General features: G+C 48.9%; 1 protein-coding gene across 1 annotated transcript in view; it reads left to right on the forward strand.

Annotated features, from left to right (window-relative positions):
• The first annotated feature begins 1,192 nt into the window (after window positions 1–1,192).
• ZBTB17 (zinc finger and BTB domain containing 17) overlaps window positions 1,193–20,344 on the forward strand; it is a 32,304-nt gene continuing 13,152 nt past the window's right edge. The window contains 2 exon segments of the mRNA XM_077775483.1: window positions 1,193–1,309; window positions 3,469–3,551. Coding sequence (XP_077631609.1) covers window positions 1,303–1,309; window positions 3,469–3,551 — 90 coding nt within the window. The 5' untranslated portion in view covers window positions 1,193–1,302.

Consider the following 20,344-nt stretch of genomic DNA (forward strand, 5'->3'; position numbering starts at 1 on the left):
TGACCTCCCTCTAGGAGTTCAGCTGCCTTGATGATGACACTTTGCTAGGGGCAAAGGAGAATCTTAGCTTAACATCGCAACCTCCAGGATCCTGTAAGTCTACTTCCTTTATCTCAACTGCCCCAAGATATATGTTGGCAAAATATCCTACTCCAGGCTTATGGCCCCCCCGATATAATCTGAAGGGTCTCATGACTGAGGTTTTATTAAATGGTAATAAATGGTGTTTCCCTAGCAACAGCTAGCCCCTCAAGGTCCTGGAAAACTTGCTTCCAAAAATATCTCACGGACTTACTCTATCCCTGACCCCCTTCCAACCTGAGGGTATATGAGTTGCCAGTCAGGACCCCAGTGCAGCTCATCCTGCCCACGGATCCTGCCCCCACGCTTTAACAAAATCACCTTTTTGCACCAGAGACGTCTTCAAGAATTCTTTCTTGGCTGTTGTCTTCGGACCACCCTACCATCACCTCAAAACTTCATCAAAATCCATGTGACAAAAAGACAAGGGAGCAAAGGAGTTCAGGGCGGTGACAAGTATGTTGTTAAAATTCATGGGAAATAAGCAGGATCAGAAGTGAAGAAAGGAGAAAGCCCCCGAACTGTGAGGAAGTAAAGTCCATGGGCTAGAGGTGCTGAAAAGTTGGAAAGAGGCCAGAGAGGGACTGTTCAAGTCTGCACTTTTTTTGGTTTGTTTCCAGCACCCTCATTCACACCCAGGCTAATCCTGGATTTGTCCTAAATAGAGAAAGGGGCAATGACTGGCTCAGAAGGTAGAAAAACATAAATGGGGATCTGCAGCTTTGGGGCCACAACCGGTTCACATCTCTGCTCCACCACTTGTAAGATACGTGACAATGGGCAGGCAATTCGTTCACCTTTCCTGGGCCTCCGTTTTTTCTTCTTCAAAAGGAGAAACAGACTACCCCTACGGTTGGTGAGAAGATTTAATGAGATCATGCACGTAAAGCGTCTAATAGTGCCTGGCACACAGTAAGCACTGAACGCGGAGAAGCTGTTACTGTTATGTTTGGAATAGAAAACCAAGGAGGGGTTACAATGAGGACAATTCGAAGTGCACAAGTACTGTGATACAGAACTTCTGGATGGCAAGGCGCATGCGCCTGTCCGCGGGCCTCGGCCGGCGCGGGCGCTGCGCATGCGCCGGAAGTTGCAGCCGGGAAGCCGGCGAGGTCGGTTCCGCCCGACTCTGACATGGCGGCGCCCTTTGTCTGCTCTGAAGTGCCGTCCCCGGCCTTCTCGCGGCCGTGATGCACCTCCCTCTACGGTGGGGTCTGGGACATGGCAGGTGAGGGCCAGCAAACGCCCGGGGCCCGGGGAGTCCCGGGCGCCAGGCGGAGGCGGTGAAGGATGGGGCTCAGCGGGACACTGGGGACGGTTGTGTGGGGGAGGGGAGGGAAGTGGAATGGGAAGGGAACCGGGACTGGGGGGGACCCCACGGGGCAAGGGAGGGTGCGGGGCAGCCCGGCGGGGGGCGCCGCCAGGTGAGCGAGCGCTGAGGGGCGAGCGGACCGGCATTTCCTGCGAGGGAGCGCGAGTCGCCTCCCGGCTTGGGTGACACCCCAGTTGGGAGCATCTCCGCCCCCGCCGCCGGGCTGTCACCGTCCCTTGACCCCGCGCGCCGTGGCGGGTGGTCGTTCTGCGGCCGCAGCGTGGCAGGGTGTTGGGGCAGCTCGCGTCGGCGGGTCGGGGGNGAGGTCGACACTGCCCATGTATAGGGCTGTTTCATTCATTCCTTCCTTCCACCCACGGCGGCTCGGCACCTGAGAGCTTGTGAGGCTAGAGCAAGTGAACCAGACAGACTTGATCCTGGTGTAGTGGTTGAAAGTGTGAACTGCGGAGCCAGGCAGCCGGGGTTTGAATCCGGACTCCGTGCTTGCCAGCTGTATCCTGGAGCACATTAGGTTCTCGCTGTGTGCCCCGGGTTTCCCCATAAAGCAGAGATGGTAACAAAACCTGCCTCCTAAGGTTGTTTTAAAGATAAAGGTAACAGGTGTAAGGTGCTGAGAGCACTTCCTAGCACAAAGTAAATGCTGTATGTGTTCGTTGCTGTGATTATTCGTTTAGAGCGGAGACTCATGTGGGAGCCTTAGAGATAAATAGGCGATTCCCGTACTGCCGTGAAGGAAGAAAAGCCGAAAAGTTCTCCTTGCTCGGGAAACAGAGTAGAGGCACTTCACTCGGTCTAGGCGAATCCAGGGGCGCTTCTGGTCCCCAGAAGCCGAGACCTAACAGAGACAAAAAAAAAAAGGGGGAGTATTCTTGGTTGAAGATGGGAGTTTGTGAGAAAGCTTAGGAGCTAGTGGAATAACTGAATTAAGTTCTCTGCCTAGAGACCAAGATAAGAGGTAGGACTCCAGAAGCAGGCTGGGGTCTGGTCCTATGGGGCCTTGTAAACCTAGTTAAGGACTTTTAAGTTTTAGGTTAATGGAAAGCCATTTAAGAATCAGATTTGTGGATTAGAAAGATCACCTGGCTGTGTGGAGGAGGCATTAAAGGGAGCAGGCCTGGAGACCCATTAAGAGACTGCTAGAAGAATCCAGGTGAGAAATGAGGCTGGTCTTGAGTTGGGTTAGAGGCAGAGGGTGGGGAGAGAGGTTTTGGTGTCTACATAGATGAGGAAGTTAGGGGCAGAGAGGTGTGAGGATTGACCTCATATTTATGACCGGCAGGTGGTGGATAGGGAACAGGGTGGGGAGCAGCTGTGAGAAGGGAAGACACGTTTAGTTTTGAACATGTTGAAAGTGGGTGCCTGTGAAACATTCAAGTGTATGGTGGCGAGCTAGAAGTCGTCATCCATCAACGTCACTAAGGCTGTGGAAGGGGGTGTGCTCTCCTAGGGCAAGGGCGTGGAATGGGAAGCAGGAGTGTCTGAGACACCCCGGAGGACTGCTCACGCCATAGCAGTGCGGTAACTCGGGCACAGCCTTGTTGCTTTTGCTTATTTGTGGAACATCTCTCTGGGAAGAAGGGGTTCCTGAGCGTGAGGGCTGGGAGCGGGTTTACTCATCTCTGTGTCCCCTGTGTCTGGCATGGTGTCCAGCACGCAGCAGGCCGGTAATGATCCAAATGAGCTTGTATGCTGAGCACTGACTTTGTGTTGGGCTCTGTGCTCAGGGCTCTGAATTTGCCTGTGTTTCATGGGTGAACGAGAAAGGGCAGCTTTTAGGGAGCAGGTGCCTTGCAGGTCCTCATCTGATTTTTTTTACATTTATTTATTTTTGAGAGACAGAGTAATACAGAGCATGAGCGGGGGAGGGGCAGAGAGAGAAGGAGATACAGAAGCCAGAACAGGCTCCAGGCTCTGAGCTGTCAGCACAGAGCCCGACATGGGGCTCTAACCCACGAGCCGTGAGATCATGACCTGAGCTGAAGTCGGACGCTCAACCAACTGAGCCACTCAGGCGCCCCCTCATCTGATTTTCTGCTTGGGTGTCTTTGATTCAGGTGATGAGCTGGAGGAGGAGAGCGAAGCTGGAGTTTACGCAAACTGTCGGAAAAGAGTAGCCTGGGCTCCTTGGAAATCTGAGGTATGTATATAATGCTCAAGCACGAGACAAACCAGAAGGTCAGCTTCTCTAGGCTCAGCGTGATTCAAATCACCCTTTCAAGGTAACTTTTTCTTTCAAACGCTACAGTGAGGACCATATCTGAGTGTGGCTCGGAGACTCTTGCCATCACTATCCTGGTTTACTAATAATGACGAGCGGACTAGGTTAATCACTGGGCAGATGCTCACACCTTGTTTTAATCAAGTGCAACCTAACGTGCTCTGGCAAAGCAATCCCAAAATACAGGGGCCGAAACAAAGTCCAAGTTTACTCCTCTCCTCTTAATAATCTCGGGGTAGGCAGCCCAGAGCTGGTAGGGCGTCCTGTTCTGTGAAGCATCCGGAAACGGGGTTCTGGCGATCGTGTGGCTCTTCTTGCTTGAACCCAGATCTCTGCCTCGTGGCCCGAGCTGGCTGCTGCAGCCCCTCCCATTGTCATATGCACCCCATCTGGCAGAACGGGAAGGCCAGAGCGGCAAGCACATGTTCATTCCTTTTAAGGTTCTAATGTTTAAAGAGACACACTCTTGTACGACGTGTCCCTGAACACGAATATCTGGTGTACAGCCAAGGAACGAATCATGACTCCCAAAGCTGGAGGGAAAGCTGGCTGAAGGAGCCTGCTTGGTCCCCATGTGACTGGATTGCTGACTCTGGGGCTTGGGCCCAGCCTGAGGGGATGTCCCCCACGTTGGTGAGGGAAGGCTGGGCGTGCTCCCCACGCCTCTCTCTCCCCAAGGTGGACTGCTCTGGCTTCAGGTAGGTTGACGTTGCCCGGGCGCAGGGAACCTGGGCCTGTTAATGTGTCCGGCTCCCCCTGTGCCCAGTGGGTCAGACGCCGTGCCAGGTGCCAGCGGGGGAAGACTGGATCCTGAGAGCAAGGAGCTCGCCGACCTGTGGGCCATCAGCGTACAACACAAGCAACACCACAGGAGCCTCTCCCCAAGGGTGAGGCACCCGGGGGAAGGATGAGTGACGTGAAAGGCTCTGTGGAGACGGGGGAGCTCCAGGGTGAATAATGTGTTTGGATTGACATTTGTGAAGGTCCCCTCAGGTAGAGGCGGTAGGGACTCTGGTGTTGGGTGTGAATCCCTACCTCTCTGTTTAGTGGCTGTGTCCTGAGGCCCAGTCGCGTCACTGCTGCGCCCTAGTTTCCTCATCTGTCAAATCGGAATAACAGTACCTACGTCACAGAATTGTTTTTGAGAATTCCCTGTGGGGAAGCCGGGTTGTGTCCTTGCTCAAGGCAGGAATTCTCCCGGGTGTGCAGGGGGGGGTCAGCGACTGCTCCGGGAGTTCTACCATGCTCTCTCTTTAAAGGGGTCCATCTGTGGATTCTCAGAGACCATACTCTGGTCTGGCTAGGGGTCCTTTGGGAAGGGAAGGATTGCCTCTGCCTGTTTAATTCCCATAAGTGCAAGTGCTCCTGGGAAGCTTTCTCCAGGCCCTGCCCGCTCCCCCAGCCCAGCGGAGTGTGGGGCTCCTCCTCTGCGGATTTCTTAGCATCCTGTGCTGATCTCTAAGTGCATCCCTACCTCACGTTATAAGCCTAGGTTTCTCTGTGCGTCTCCTGGTTAGCGCGTCGGCATCATGCAGGCAGGGACGGGGGCTTGTTTCTCCTGGTCATCCCACTGGGGAGCTCATTTCCTGGCACATCGCCGGTGCCCGGTAAACCTGCTTGGATGGATGAGTGATCAGCCTTGGTGGGCTAGAGAGGAACAAGCAGTCAGGGTGGAGAGAATGCCAGTGTGACGTGCGATTGGCGTGCTGTTGATTGAAGACATGAGAACCCGATGGTTTGTTGGGTATCTGGCTGGAGTAGGGGATGTGAACATGGTGACCTACAAGAGTTGAGAGTTTAGGTCAGAAGATAGTTTCTCTGTCTTTTTCTAGTAGAGCATGGCTTCTCAACTTTGATGGGCTTTCTTGTTGTTCATTTATTTTTGAGAGAGAGTGTGAGCGGGGGGTGGGGGTGGGGGTTGGTGAGGGGGCGAGAGAGAGGGAGACACAGAATCCAAAGCAGACTCCAGGCTCTTAGCTGTCAGCACAGAGCCCGATGCGGGGCTTGAACTCACAGACCTCAAGATTGTGCCCTGAGCTGACGTCGGACGCTTAACCCATTGAGCCACCCAGGCGCCCCTTCTGAACCTTGATGTTATTGACATTCAGGGCTGCGTAAATCTTTGTCGCGAGCTGTCCTGTGCACTTTGGGGTGCTTATAGATGGCCTCACCTATAGATGCCTGCAATACTCATCCACCTCTAGCTGTGACAGTGGGACAGACTGTCTCCCGCAGGGCCCTTGCAGTATAGGGTGCTGGTTAGAAGTAGACATACCTGGGCCCTTACTCATTCTTATACTTACTAGATATGTGCCTTTGGGCAAAATTCTTGGCCTCTGCAAGCCTCCGTTTCTTCACTTGCAAAATGGGGATGCTGATGACCTCACACATAAGTTTATTGGCCAGAATTATTGATGAGGTGATGCATGTAAAATGCTTAGCTGGGGCTCTGTCTCTACGATTGGTAACTGGTGTTATTATGTGTTAGTTAGGAGAAGAGGACCCTTGAGAGGGTCAAGGAAGGGTGTGTAGAGTTGGAAGAAAAAGGTTTAGGAACATGTACAAGGTACGAAAGTCAGAAGGTTCAAGAGAATGAATTGTGGAGAGGTTAAGTCGCCCTTCTGTACCCGACCCAGTTCCCCTCCTAGAGAGCTGGGGGTGCTCTCTGGGGTTCTCTCTGGAGCTATTGCGTGCATGAATATGTCTTTGTGTATATCTAGGGAGGACCATTTTGTAAGAGTCAAGACCCCGAGCTCCTGCGCGTAGAGGGGCAGCCTCTGTAGGCGGAGCTTCAGGGTTTCACTAGTTTGCCACATAAATGACCACACTCTTTTTTTTTTTTAATGTTTTATTTATTTCTGAGAGAGAGAGAGACCGTGTGAGCATGCGGGGGTCAGAGAGAGGGAGACACAGAATCCGAAGACAGGCTCCAGGCTCCCAGCTAGCTGACAGCACGACGTGGGGCTCGAACCCACAAACTGTGAGATCATGACCTGAGCTGACGTCGGACACTTAACTGACTGAGGCCACCCAGGTGCCCCTCACTCGACTGTCCTGGAGTTCCTCAAAGGGTGGGCCCGGAGTGAACGGCAAGGAGGTGCTCAGACATGGTGTCGCAGGGTGGTCACAAAAGGGAGGGACCCAGCCAAATACATTTGTGTGCACAAAGCCTGTTGTCCTGGAGACTGCTCCCTCCCTCCTTTGCTGGCCATAGTTTCGAAATGACTGAAATAATAAAGGTCGAAGCGTAAGCATTTGCCGTGCTGTTTCCGCACTTGTTGCAGACACGTGCGCTGAGTGGCAGCACCGGTAACCTGGCCCTCGTGTGGGCCCCCAGTAGCTCGCCTGTCGAGGGGCTGGTGAAAGTAGACCTGCGGGCTATAATCGCCACAGGCTCATATGGAAAACCTGGACTCTGGGAGTCAAGCCTGCTTACTAGGAACCAGAGAGATGTGAGCCTTGAACTTCCAAGTTAGGAAGCAGAGGGCCTCGGTAGAACTGGGAGTTGCTCACTCCTATCTAAACAGCCACGTGCAGAGGCCCGAGGGGGCCATTCCAGCTGAGGGTGGGGCCACCCTGAAAGCAGGTGCAGTGGGTTCCTGGCGACCTCACACACCTTGACGACCGCAGCCCTGTGACCTACAGGGGGGTTGTTGAGAGTAAATCCTGCGAGTCCTCATCACAAGGAGAAAGTTGTTTTCTTTTTCTTTCTTTTTATTTTTTTTTAAAGTTTATTTACTTATTTTGAGGGGGGGAGAGAGAGAGAGAGCGAGTGCGTGAGAGGGAGAGCATGCATGCCCAAGTGAGCGTGAGCAGGGGAGGGACAGAGAGAGAGAGGGAGAGAGAGAATCTCAAGTAGGTTCTGCACCGTCAGCACAGAGCCCAGCGCGGGGCTTGAACTCAAGAACTGTGAGATCGTGACCTGAGCCAAAACCAAGAGTCAGACCCTTAGCCAGCTGAGCCACCCGGGGGGCTCCCTCTTTCTTGTGTCTCTGTGAGAAGAGGGATGTCAGCTGCACCTGCTGTATCACACGTCATCATATGTGGTGACTTGCGCCAGCTGCTGTCCGCCTGAAACTTACACAGTGATGTATGTCAATTATTTCTCAGTAAAACTGGAATCCCCCCCCATAAGAAAAAGTACTCAGCTTTTTGTCATTAGAGGTCTGGCAGTAGAACCTGTTCCCCCACCCCACCCACACCACTTCCTATACTGGGACTATTATTAATCTAAGCAGTCGCTTTCCTGTCCCGAATGGGAGGCGCTGCTGCCCAGCGGGAAGCTCTTTCTCCAGGCGCCCTGAGCCTGGTAGGTGAAGCACGTCTCATTTTGGTAGTCCTGGCGGTGGGGGCCCTGGGCAGGGACTTTCCTGGTTTACTGTAACTCAGCCGCCCAAGTTCATGCCTCGAAGCATTGCTTAGGGGCGCCTGGGTGGCTCAGTTGGTTAAGCGCCTGACTCTTGGTTTCGGTTCAGGTCATGATCTCACGGTTCATGGGTTTGAGCCTTGCGTGTCGCTCTGTGCTGACATCAAGGAGCCTGCTTGGGATTCTCCCTCTCTCTGCCCCTCCCCTGATGGCCCTCTCCTTCCCTCTCTCAAAATAAATAAATTTAAGAAAAAACCTCCAAAAAACAAAAACAAAAACATTGTTTAAAGTCAGAAAGAACATTGTTTAATTTTGTAAAATATTGAGTAGATACAAAGAAATACGTACAGTATAAAGATAGATACAACGAAACCATGGCTCAAATTACAAATAAGAATGTTACTGTTTGTTACCTTTGGAGCACCCCTCCCTGATCCTGTCCTGCCTCCCCCCACCCCCAGGTCATCACAGTTTTGCTTTTATCATTCTCTTGTCTGTCTTTATAGTTTTTAACCACGTGTGTTTGTATTGCTAAACAATGTGTTGCTCATTTTCTATGTTTTTGTTGTTTTTATTTTTTAAAACTTTTTTTTTTGAGAGAGAGAGAGCGAGTGAGCACAAGCAGGGGAGGGAGGGGCAGAGAGAGAGGAAGACACAGAATCTGAAGCAGACTTTAGGCTCCGAGCTGTCAGCACAGAGCCCAACTCGGGGCTCAAACTCATAAACTGTGAGATCATGACCTGAGCCAAAGCCAGATGTTCAACTGACTGAACCACCCAGGTGCCGCTCATTTTGTGTGTTTTGAACTTAATCATGTTGTTTTCAGTTTTTTTTCTTTAAAAATGTTTTAAAATATTTATTTATTTTTGAGAGAGAGAGACACACACACATACACAGAGTGTGAGAGGGGGAGGAACAGAGAGAGCAAGACACAGAATCCAAAGCAGGCTCCAGGCTCCAAGCTGTCAGCACAGACCCCGATGCGGGGCTCAAACTCGTGAACTGCAAGATCATGACCTGAGCGGAAGTCGGACCCTTAACCGACTGAGCCACCCAGGCGCCCCTTCTTCAGTTTATTAAATTGTTGGCTTAATATGGGCTCTTGAGACTAATCCGTATTGCCTAGAGTTGTATTTCATTTTCATGGATGGATATGATCCATCGCAGGAGAATTTACTTCTCCTTTCTCTTGCTAGTGGACATTTGGGTTGCTTAGTATTTTGCTGAGACAGTGTGTCTGAAACGTGGACCACACGCACGGCTTCTGCAGGGTGTGCCCTCAGGAGTGAGGCTGAATCTCAGGGTGTGTGAGCTTCAGCCTGACCAGATAATGCCTAACATTTCCGAAGTGCTTTCAGTTCAACTGACAGTTGTTTGTTTCACATTCTCCCAACTCTGGTTTTATTAGGCTTTAAAAGTTTTAGCAATCTTATGGGAATGATATCTCATATGGTTTTGATTTGCACTTTCATGATTATTAGTGGGCTAAGCATGTTTTCATATACTTATTAAAATTCTTTTTTAACTAGGCGCCACGCCCAATGTGGGGCTTGAACTCACGACCCTGAGAGTAATAGTCACACACTCTACTGACTGAGCCAGCCAGGTGCCTCTCGTACACTTGTTATTCACGTTTTAGTCTGTGGAACAGCTACTTAAATCTTTTGTTTATTTTTCTACTGGGTTGTCTTTTTATTGTATATGGACTTCTTGTTTGTTTTTCGTTTATATTTTGCGGACTGATCCCCTGTTAGTTATATGGGTTGTACCTATCCGCTTCCAGTTTGTGGTTTTTCACTGTAGTTTTTTGTTTGTTTTTAACAAATTCTTAATTTTAATGTTTATCATTTTTTTCTCTTATGGTTAGCATTTTCTTTTCCTTTTAAAGAACTTCCTTCCTGCTTTAACGCTTATAAAAATATTCCCCTATATGTTGTCTTCCAAACATTTTTTTGATGTCTTTTATGGTCTTTAGTCCACTTAAAATTATTTGTATGTATACTATGAGATAGGGGGATGTTTCCTCTTTTCATTTTTAAAAATTTTTTATTATTTTAAAGAATGTTTAAAGCTTTTTTAATGTTTATTCATTTTTGAGGGAGAGACAGAGTGCGTGAGCTGGGGAAGGGCAGAGAGAGAGGGAGGCACAGAATCTGAAGCAGGCTCCGGGCTCTGAGCTGTTGGCAAAGAGCCTGACGGAGGGCTCAAACTCACGAACCATGAGATCATGACGTGAGCCAAAGTCGACACTCAGCTGGCAGAGCCACCTAGGCACCCCTAAAATTTTTTTATGTTTATATTTGAGAGAGAGAGAAAGAGAGAGACAGAATCCATAGCAAGCTCTGGGCTCTGAACTGTCAGCACAGAGCCCGACGCAGGACTCAAACATGTGAGATCATGACCTGAGCTGAAGTCGGACACTTAATCGTCTGAGCCATGTGCCCTCGATTTTTATTTTTAAATTTTTATTATTTTATTTATTATAAATTATGTATGTATTATAAATTATTATAAATTATGTATATATTATAAATTATTTTTAAATTTATTTAATAAATAAAAGTTTGAGAGAGAGAGAGAATGCACGTGTGAGCTGCCATCAGCACAGAGCCTGATGTGGGGCTCTATCTCATGAAGTGTGAGATCATGACCTGAGCTGAAATCAAGAGTCAGATGCTTAACCAACTGAGTCATCTGGCTGCTCCTTTTTTTTTTTTAACTTTTTTTTTTATTGCATAAGTGTACTAAATTGTCCTAGTACTGTTTCTTGGAAAAAAGTCCCTTTCATGTGGATCTGTAAATGTGACTAGTAACCATTTTAATATATCAAGTACCCACAGATGTGTGGCTGTTTCTGAGCTCTTTACCATTCTCTATCTCTGTGTCGATATCACACTGACTTAATGACTAAATTTTTATGTAATAGTTCTTGGTATCTAGTAAGGCCTTGGCCCTTTGCTCTTCCATCTTAATTATTTAATGTTTGTTTTGAGAGGGCACAATTGATGTCTCTCCCTGTGTGTGTGTGTGTGTGTGTGTGTGTGTGTGAGAGAGAGAGAGAGAGAGAGAGAGAATATCTCAAGCAGACTCCATGCTGTCAGCGCACAGAGCCTGACATGGGGCTTGATCTCATGGAGTGTGAGCCAAACACTCTTAAGCCAAAATTAAGTAAGAGTCAGGTGCTTAGCCAACTGAGCCACCCAGGTGCCTCCCATCTTCATTTTAGATTGTACTTGTCAAATTCCATAAAAATTGTTGGGATCTTTTATTAGAACTGTTTTGAATTTATTCCATATCAATTTGAATAGAGTTGATGTTTTTATGATAGTGAGTCTTCCATGAACATGGTATATCTCTCAGTTTACATAAGTTCTCAAAGTCTAACTTTAGTCACTGTCTTCACACCCTACTCTCAAACATTTAAGGACCTTAGCATACTTTAATTCCCATTGCTCCTTTTATTCTATAGGTATTTTAGTTTTTTTTTAATTTTAAAAGATGCCATGAGTTCAGTATTGTTTAGATTTACTCATTTATTATTGACTACTTTAGTTGATCCTTGTCCTTTCTCACGTTTAATACTTTCATTCTAGGGCACCTGGGTGGCTCAGTTGGTTAAGCGTCCGACTTTGGCTCAGGTCATGATCTCACAGTTCGTGGGTTTGAGCCCTGCATTGGGCTCTGTGCTGACAGCTCAGAGCCTGTTTCAGATTCTGTGTCTCCGTCTCTCTCTGCCCCTCCCATGATCATGCTCTGTCTCTGTCTCAAAAATAAACATTAAAAAAATATTTTTATTCTGGGTTTATTTTTTTGTCTATATGAAGTATATCTTTAATAACATGTGAATTTGGGCTATCATCTATTTGGGGGCTTTCAGTGTTTATGAATTCTTCGGGCAGATTTTACCCTTTCAAGATTTTGATATAGGCAGTTTCTCTGTAGTCTTTTGTTTCCACTGACTTATAACCCTTTCCTCACATAAGACCTTCCTCCTTAGGAGGGAGAGAGAAATTGAGCTTGCTTAGTTCTGCAGGTGCCTTCAATACCCACCCTCAAAGCTCCACTTGCTCTCTGGATTCCAGCCTTTGCTGAATTTTGTTTGACCTCTCAGTGTTCCTTACTGACTTGCCAGTTCTTTGATGCATTTTAAAAGATGCCTCACAGTTTTCCTTCAGCATTTGTAGCTGTTTGCTATGAGACTTGGCCGGTTTACCTGGCGTGCCACACTTCCAGAAATCGAGATGTTTCCGAGCTTTAATTTCGTGTTTCCTCTGGCAGCAGCAAACACCGAAGATTAGAACTAGGATTTAGTGATGTGCCCTAAATCTTTTTTAAGATGATTTGTAACACTCATTAGCATAAGGAAAGGGAGTTGGTTAGTGCTGAGTAATGACAGAGAATGTGCCCTTTCGGGACAGACCAAGGGGTCTGTTGAGCCTAGTATTCCACGTCTGTCTCTGGAGCTTTTTTTCCTTTTCTGAAGTGGAAAGAGCACATCTTCAGAGTGTGATGGACTTGGCCTTGAATCTGGGCATGTCAGCGAGACATGCATGTCAGCATGNGTGGAGCTTTTTTCCTTTTCTGAAGTGGAAAGAGCGCATCTTCAGAGTGTGATGGACTTGGCCTTGAATCTGGGCATCATGCATGTCAGCATGACAGCTGACAACCTCTCTCAGCCTTGATTTGCGTATCTGCACGGTGGGGGTGATCAGATCAACATCCTTCTCTCAGGATTACTGTGGGTAGTGATGAGGTGGCATGTATTCTGGAACACTCTGCAGGGAGGCAGCTACAGCAGCTATCGGTTATTCCCTTTGATGGTGCTTTCTCCACGTGCCGCTGCCCTTTGGAAACGATGAGCCTGTGATTTTGGTAACCTCCCAGCTGGTTCACATTGTGGAGCAGATTACATATTAGCAAGGCTGTTTTCTCTGGGCACAGGCACCCCAGTCCCACCCACAGTCCTTTACCGGGACTCACAATTTGCTTCCAGCTGGGTGAAATCCCCATCAGATGGGGAAATCGTAGCATCTGCACCGTGGGCTCTCTGATCAGTCACTCCCATCCAAGCATTAGTTTTTACCCAACCAACGAATGCATTAAACATTTGCATCAATATCGGCAGGCCGCCATCTGGACAAAGTGTACCATTTCATGATTCTGCCCACTGGGAACACGCCCTGGCCCACAGTGGGAACCGTCAGCCTTTTAGATTTTTGCCAGCCCTATTCTGGAAGTGGGTGGTATCTCGTACTACTTTATACTTCTTTATTAGTGAGGCTGAACGTCTTTTTTCTGTATGGAATATATTGACCACCTGTGTTTCTTTTGTGAATTGTCTCTTCATTTCTTTGACTCATTTTTCTGTTGGGAGATTTTTTTTCTTGATTAATTAAAAAAATTTTAATGTTTTTTATTTATTTTTGAGAGACAGAGTGTGTGTGTGTGTGTGTGTGTGTGTGTGTGTGTGTGTGAGAACAGGAGAGGGACAGAGAGAGAGGGAGAACCAGAAGCTGAAACAAGCTCCAGGCTCCAAGCTGGCTGTCAGCACAGAGCCCGATGCAGGGCTCGAACCCGCGAACCTTGAGATCATGACCTGAGCTGAAGCTGGACGCTTAACTGACTGAGCCACCCAGGTGCCCCTCTTGTTGATTAATTTTTTATAGCAGCTTTATTGAGGTCTTCATGCAGCACCCGTTTAAAGTGTACAATTAAATGGCTTGCAGTATATTCCCAGAGTCGTGCAGCTGTCACCACTCTATTTTCAGAACATTTTTATTATCTTGAAAGAAACCCATTAGCAGGCACTCCCCAATTCTCCCCGAGCCTTTGGTGGTCATTATCCTTATGGATATGCCTGTTCTGCACCTTTCACGTAAATGGAATCCTGTAACTTGTGGTCTGCCTTCATTTAGCATGATAATCTCAAGGTTCGTTCATGTTGTAGCATATATCATTACTTTAACAAAATTTATTTAACATTCATTTTTGAGAGACAGAGCATGAGTGGGGGAGGGGTAGAGAGAAAGGGAGACACAGAATTTGAAGCAGGCTCCAGGTTCTGAGCTGTCAGCACCGAACCCGATGCGGGGCTTGAACCTACAAACCTGTAAGATCATGACCTGGGCTGAAGTCGGCCACCTAACTGACCCTTCAGCCACTCAGACGCGCCCCCTCCTTTTTTTTTTTTTTTAATGTTTTATTTCTAGGGGGGAGAGAGAGAGACAGCATGAGCAGGGGAGGGTCAGAGAGAGAGGGAGTCACAGACTCTGAAACAGGCTCCAGGCTCTGAGCTGGCAGTCAGCACAGAGCCCGACGCGGGGCTCGAACCCACAAACCACGAGATCATGACCTAAGCGAAAGTCGGACGCTTAACCGACTAAGCCACCCAGGCGCCCCTCTTTTTTCTTTTTTTTAAAGTAAGCTTCATGCCCAGTGTGGAGCCCAACGTGGGGCTTGAACTCATGACTCTGAGATCAAGACCTGAGCTGGTATCCAGAGTCAGATACTTAACAGACTGAGCCGCCCAGGCGCCCCTTTATCATTACTTTTTTATTGTCCAATATCCTGTTGCAGGGACAGACCACATTTTATTTATCCATTCATCCATTGATGGACATTTGGGTTGTTTCCACCTTTTGACTATTGCGAGTAATGCTGCTGTGAACATTTGTGTACAGGCTTTTATGGGGACATACGTTTTCACTGTTGTTTGTATGAGAAGCTTTTTGTATAACAAGAGTATTAACTTTTACTTACACTATAGGCTGCAAACATTCACCCATAATTTATATTTACATTTGGGAAGTTGAGACGATAAGGGTAATAGGAATGAAACAGAACATTTAGGGGCACTGGCCTCGGTCAGCGGTGCATGTGACTCTTGATCTCAGAGTTGTGAGTTCGAGCCCTGTGTTGCACATAGAGATTACATAAAAATAAACTCCAAAAAAAAAAAAAAAAGAAAGAAACAGAACATTTAGAATGCTGATCAGTCTTTCAGACTCCTAAGAATTAAGCTGATGTACCCTGACTTCCCCACTGTGGCCCCTTGGGGCTGGTCTGCATCCCTTACAGTGTAGTTGCAAACTCTCTTTCTGTACCTGTTTGTGTCTATCTCTGTGTGTGTCTCTGTCTCTCTTCCTCTCAGGCCTTAGGACCGGGAGGCAGGAACCAGGCAGCAGTGGGGGTGCTTTCCAAGCTTCTCTCGGAAGCTCACACTCCAAAGTGACTGGCTGAAAAACCGCCAGGATTGCAGTCGATCGTTAAAAGGCTTCCAGCAGCTTTGCTGATTCACGGCTGTTGCAGGTGGAGGGGATTTGAGGGGCTGGAGGTCAGCCAGCACTGTTTGTTCAAGGGCAGGCGCTGGGGCCCCAAGCTTCCTGAACCCTCCCAGGGCTGTTGTCCAGAAACTCTTGTAGAGCCGCACTTGAGCAGCTGTAGCTGAGGAGCCCAGCAGTTTTAAAAAATCATTGGAAATTGAGACCTGGATTTCTTGACAACTTGCTACCCAGGCCTAACAAAACCCAAAAGAGTCCTCTAAAATATCCTTGTACGCATTTAGTTTTTCCTGGTGAGGTTTCACAAAATATTTTTAGATGAGTCAACTATCTGGAATAGTAAGTAGACAATTTTGTGCTAGTTTCTGCCATACATGGTTCTGTATCTGAATATATACATCCTGTGTAGCTCCTGTCCATCTCAAAATTTCCAATACAGGAAAGGTGTGTGTGTGTGTGTGTGTGTGTTTAATGTTTGCTTATTTTTGAGGGAGAGAGTGTGAGTGGGGGAGGGGCAGAGAGAGAGGGGGACAGAGGATCCAAAGCAGGCTCTGCACTGACAGCACAGAGCCCAATGAAGGGCTCGAACCCACGAACTGCAAAATCATGACCTGAGCCAAAGTCAGACGCTCAATGGACTGAGGCATCCAGGCACCCTCCAATATAGGGAAAGTTTTAAATGAAAATCTGCTTAGTGCTAGGGGACGATCTCATTTTTATTGTCACTCACGTGGGGTATCTTATACTTTATACGGATGCCATTTGTAATCTGGCAGTCTTATCAGTGAAAGCCTTTATTCAGCATTTATTGAATCTTCACACCAGAAGGGATCTTAGCAGTCACCAATCCTAGTGAGGAAACAGGCCTGGAAAAAGTCACGTGAAACCGATGTGCCACACTGAAGTCCGAATACATCCATACTCCCAAACCGTTGGTACCCACCCTCCTTTTTCCTTTTGGCTTGGATCCTTGATCTTAGCTAGGATCAAGGGACAACTAATCCTTCCTGTGGAATTGTCATGTCCATCCGCTTTCTCAATGAAAGCCCCGGTGTTCCTCCAAAATCACTGTGTTCTTTGCAGAGAGCAGGTGGCTTTTGCTGTCCCGGATGAGCACCCCTGCCTGTGTTGTGGGTACTGTTGAGTGGAATGAGCACTGCCATTTGCAGGGCCTTTGCCTGGACTGCTTTCCTTTGTGATGGGGGCCTGATGAGATTTCACATCCATTTTTAGAAGGTGGGACGAGGGTGGCAGCATGCGGTTCCCCCTTTGGTTCGCTGGTTATCGCTAGCGTGGGTTTGCGCGGCTCCGGAATGCTGGCGGCCAGCAGCCTCTTTATGCAGCGGGAACTTGTATCATTGTCATCCCCATTTTACAGAAAGGGAACTGAGGGGCAGAGGGTTAAGTACACCTTGCCTGAGGTGCTTGGCCAGCTTTGGTTTGATGCTAAGGCAGGAGCAGTGCCTGGGGCCAGGGGTCCAGCAAGCCACTCGAAGAACTGGGTGTGTGAACCTCTCGGTGGGGGGGGTGTCCCCTCAGTCATCAAGGTGTCCGAGCGGCTCGGCTGAGTCTGGCAAAGGCTACCGGCTGCTCTTCTAGGTGATTTTCACTTTTGTCCCCGTAAGAAATTTCTGCTCATAAAGATTTCTCTGGTGACACATTCGTTGTGCAAATTACCGTATTTTTCCATTTCCCCTATGAGAAATTTTTTCCCGCTGAGAAGTTTTGAGTCACCAGGTCTTGCAGAAAATGTCTTAAAGGTTTTATAATAAAAGGAAATGAAAGGAGCTCTGGCATTGTGGACACTTTCTTTCTTCCCTTCTTCCTTTTTTTACTTGGTTTGAATTTTTTAATAGCTAACATTTAGAAGTGGTGAAAGAGAGTGCAGAAAGGATATATACTGATAAGTAGAGCTCCTTCCTGCCCTTGCCTCGCTCCTCCGAGGGCCTCCACCTGTTTCTTGTACTTCTGGAGACTTACGAGCGAGGCTTTCACAGCCTGGGCTGATGGTTTTGGACAGACCGCACAGCCCGGCTTCGCCTAGGAACGGTCAGGTACTGTGTTGTTGAGAGACTTTGAGCCACTCCGAGGGGAGGTGCTCCCACTTCAAGGGATGTTCCAGTGTTGAATGGGCAGGCCATTTGCACAGCTTGCTCCGGAAGAGCCACGTGTGTTAGATTCTGAGCACCAGCGAAACCCTCCTGGCGCCATTTTTTCCCATCCCAAGGGTCCAGCACTGTGGGACTTTCTAACTTCTTTTTCTGCTTCTGATCTTCCTCTTTCAGTCTGTTCCCCATACTGATGCAGCCACAGTGACCTTTCAGAAATGTGAGCCTCACCATGGCCCTTGCTCGCCTAAACCCCTGGCGAGGCTGTCGACTGCCAGACGTGAAGGCCGCGTCCTGGCGTGGTGGGCATGGCCCTGTGCGCCTGGCTCTGGCCTGCCCCTCCGGCCGCATGTCTCCCCACGTCTTCCTCTCACTCGCTCCTGTGTGGTGCTCAGCTGTGCTGTCTTCCCCAGCCGCTCCCCGAGCATCTGCTTCGTGTTTTCTCCTGCACCCAGCCCGCTGCGTGTGCTGTCCCCTCTCTGAACACCCTTCTTGCCTTTGTTCACCTGTCTGGTGGGATGTGGCCGGGTACCGTCTCCTCCCTGCCCCTTCAGAATTCGGCAGAGGATGGCAACAGGGTCTGGGACCTTCTCCCCGGTTGGAAGGTCCTTGAGGCTGGGCACTTAGGCCCGGCCTTGTTCCCGGGGGGTGGGGAGGCAGCTCCCGGCAGGCCACCTGCACCCAGCAGTGCTCTGCAGTTAGAGTACAAGTCTGCTGCGCTGTCCCCTTGGCCACCACGTGTGAAGGTTAGAGCCCTGAACCCATCTGTACTTAAGCCGAGTGGGCGACTCTCCCTGGGCTTCTGCCCCGAGAGACACAGTAACAAAGGCCTCACGGCAGAAGTTTGAAGCCAGATGGAGACAAAGACTGAGGTCTGAGTGCTCTTTGGTCACGTTGCACCAGGCCATGGCTCCCTCCTCTTCCTCCCCCTGCTGTGGGGAGGAGCGAGCCTCACTGGTGAAGGGGGTTCACTCGGGATAAGTTGCTCTGGTTTGTCTTAGTTCATTTTTGCCCTTTTTGTTTAACTGTGTATCAGTCCCAGCCTTGTGTTAAGTGAAGTAATATTCTACCATTGCCAGTATCTGTGCAGTACGTCCTGTTATTTGTCTTTTTTTAAGTTTATTTTGAGAGAGAGTGTGCAAGTGCACTGGTGGGGGAGAGACAGAGAGGGAGAGAGAGGATCCCAAGCAGGCTCCAAACTGTCAGCGCAGAGCCCGATGCGGGGCTCGAACTCATGAACCACGAGATGATGACCTCAGCCAAAACAAAGAGTCAGATGCTGGGAATGGCCCCGGCGCTCGGCCAGTCTCTCAGGCGAACAATCCAGTGTCATCCTTGAGTCCTTTCTTTCCTCGCAGTGCACATCTGCACCGGCTGGCTCTGGTCTCTGCAAACAGCTTCCTGACTCGACTGCCTCTCGCCTTTCCTGCTACCGCCTGGGTGCAGGGCCTCTGTGGCTTGCCTGTCCCCGGCGTNAGTGATCTCAGCCTCTGCCGCTGCCACTTTGGCTCCCCCCCAACCCCCCCACCGGCTGCCTCCTCTCCAGGCGCCCAGCCCCTTTGTGAAGGTCATGCCTGTCTCAGGGCCTTTGCATTTACTCTTCCTTGTTCCTGCAACAGTCCCTGGGCTTACAGCAGCCTGGCTTGCTCTTGTACTTCATTTAGGTCTTTGCTTAAGTGTCACCTGCTCAGGTTTTCCTTGACTGTTTTCTTGAATATTAAACAGCTTCTGCCTCTCGCCTCCTCATCGTCTTGAGCCCTTCTTCACAGCACTTAGCGTGTGAGATCATGTATCTATTACCTGGCCTCCCCCGAGACTTGCGGCTCTAATGTAGCGCCTCTGACAAGCACTCCTTCAGTGCCTGTGAAAGGCCGCTGTCCCTGGGTCTGTTCTCCGATTTAGGGGCTGAGGACCCTTAGAGGGGAAGTGATAGTTATGTAGCCACACAGCTGTATTGTCCCCTCCCCCAGATTCTCTGTATATTGAAGCAGATTCTCGTTCCCATGACCTCTCAAATGACCTCTTAAATGCACAAAGATGCTATTTTGATTACTAGGATGGAAATGATTTTCCATAGTGGTTTTTGTCTATTATTTTCTCCATTAACAAGCACCAAAAGTACAATTATTATGTCATGAGTGTCCACGGAATATTTGAGCTTGAGTTAGTCACACTCAAAAAGTCCAGGAATAGGGGCACCCGGGCAGCTCAGTCGGTTGGGCTTCTAACTCTTGATTTCAGCTCCGGTCATGAGCTTGTGGGTTGTGGGTTCAGGTCCCTCATTGGGCTCTGCACTTGTAGCGTGGGGCCCACTTGGCGTTCTCTGTCTCCCTTGCCCTGCTCATCCTCAGCCCCCACTTGCATGTGTGCATGTTCTTCTCTCTCATAAATAAAAAAACATTAAAAAAAAAAAAAAAAAAAGGCCAGGAATCCCCTACCTCTCTGTACAGGCCTGTTTCCCGACTTGATTTATAACCATGTGAGGGCTGAGAGCAAGGTCCTGGGGTTGGTGCAGTCAACAGCAGTGAGGAGGAAGTCAGTCAGTCCCAGCCAGCAGTGAGTTTATTAAACTTGGGGAGACCAGCCTCGTTTCAGGCCGTGGTGGTGCTCAGGGAGGATAGGGTGGAGAGGCTGGGGGACGAGTTGGGAGAATGATATAATTCCACCAAGTCCCCCATACTCTGATCTTGTCTTTTTGGAAGCAAGGCCCGCACTTTCCTCAGGGCTGGCCAGCCTTCCCGCTCAGCCACATTTCCTGGAGCGGTGGGGTCCATCCGGGTCAGGGAAAGGGATGCTCGTTCCCTCTTCAGAAACATGGCTAAGTGTTAGAGGTAACGGGGGTTGTCGAATTTGAAAAGCAAAGGCAGTTGTACAGTTTAACTTTCTATTTAGATATTATTTTTAGAGTTTTAAAAATCAGTGGTTTTTTTTTTTTTTTTTTTTTTTAAGATAGACTTC

The sequence above is a fragment of the Crocuta crocuta genome, unplaced genomic scaffold (assembly GCF_008692635.1).
Source record: "Crocuta crocuta isolate KB4526 unplaced genomic scaffold, BGI_CrCroc_1.0 scaffold127, whole genome shotgun sequence".
NCBI lineage: Eukaryota > Metazoa > Chordata > Mammalia > Carnivora > Hyaenidae > Crocuta > Crocuta crocuta.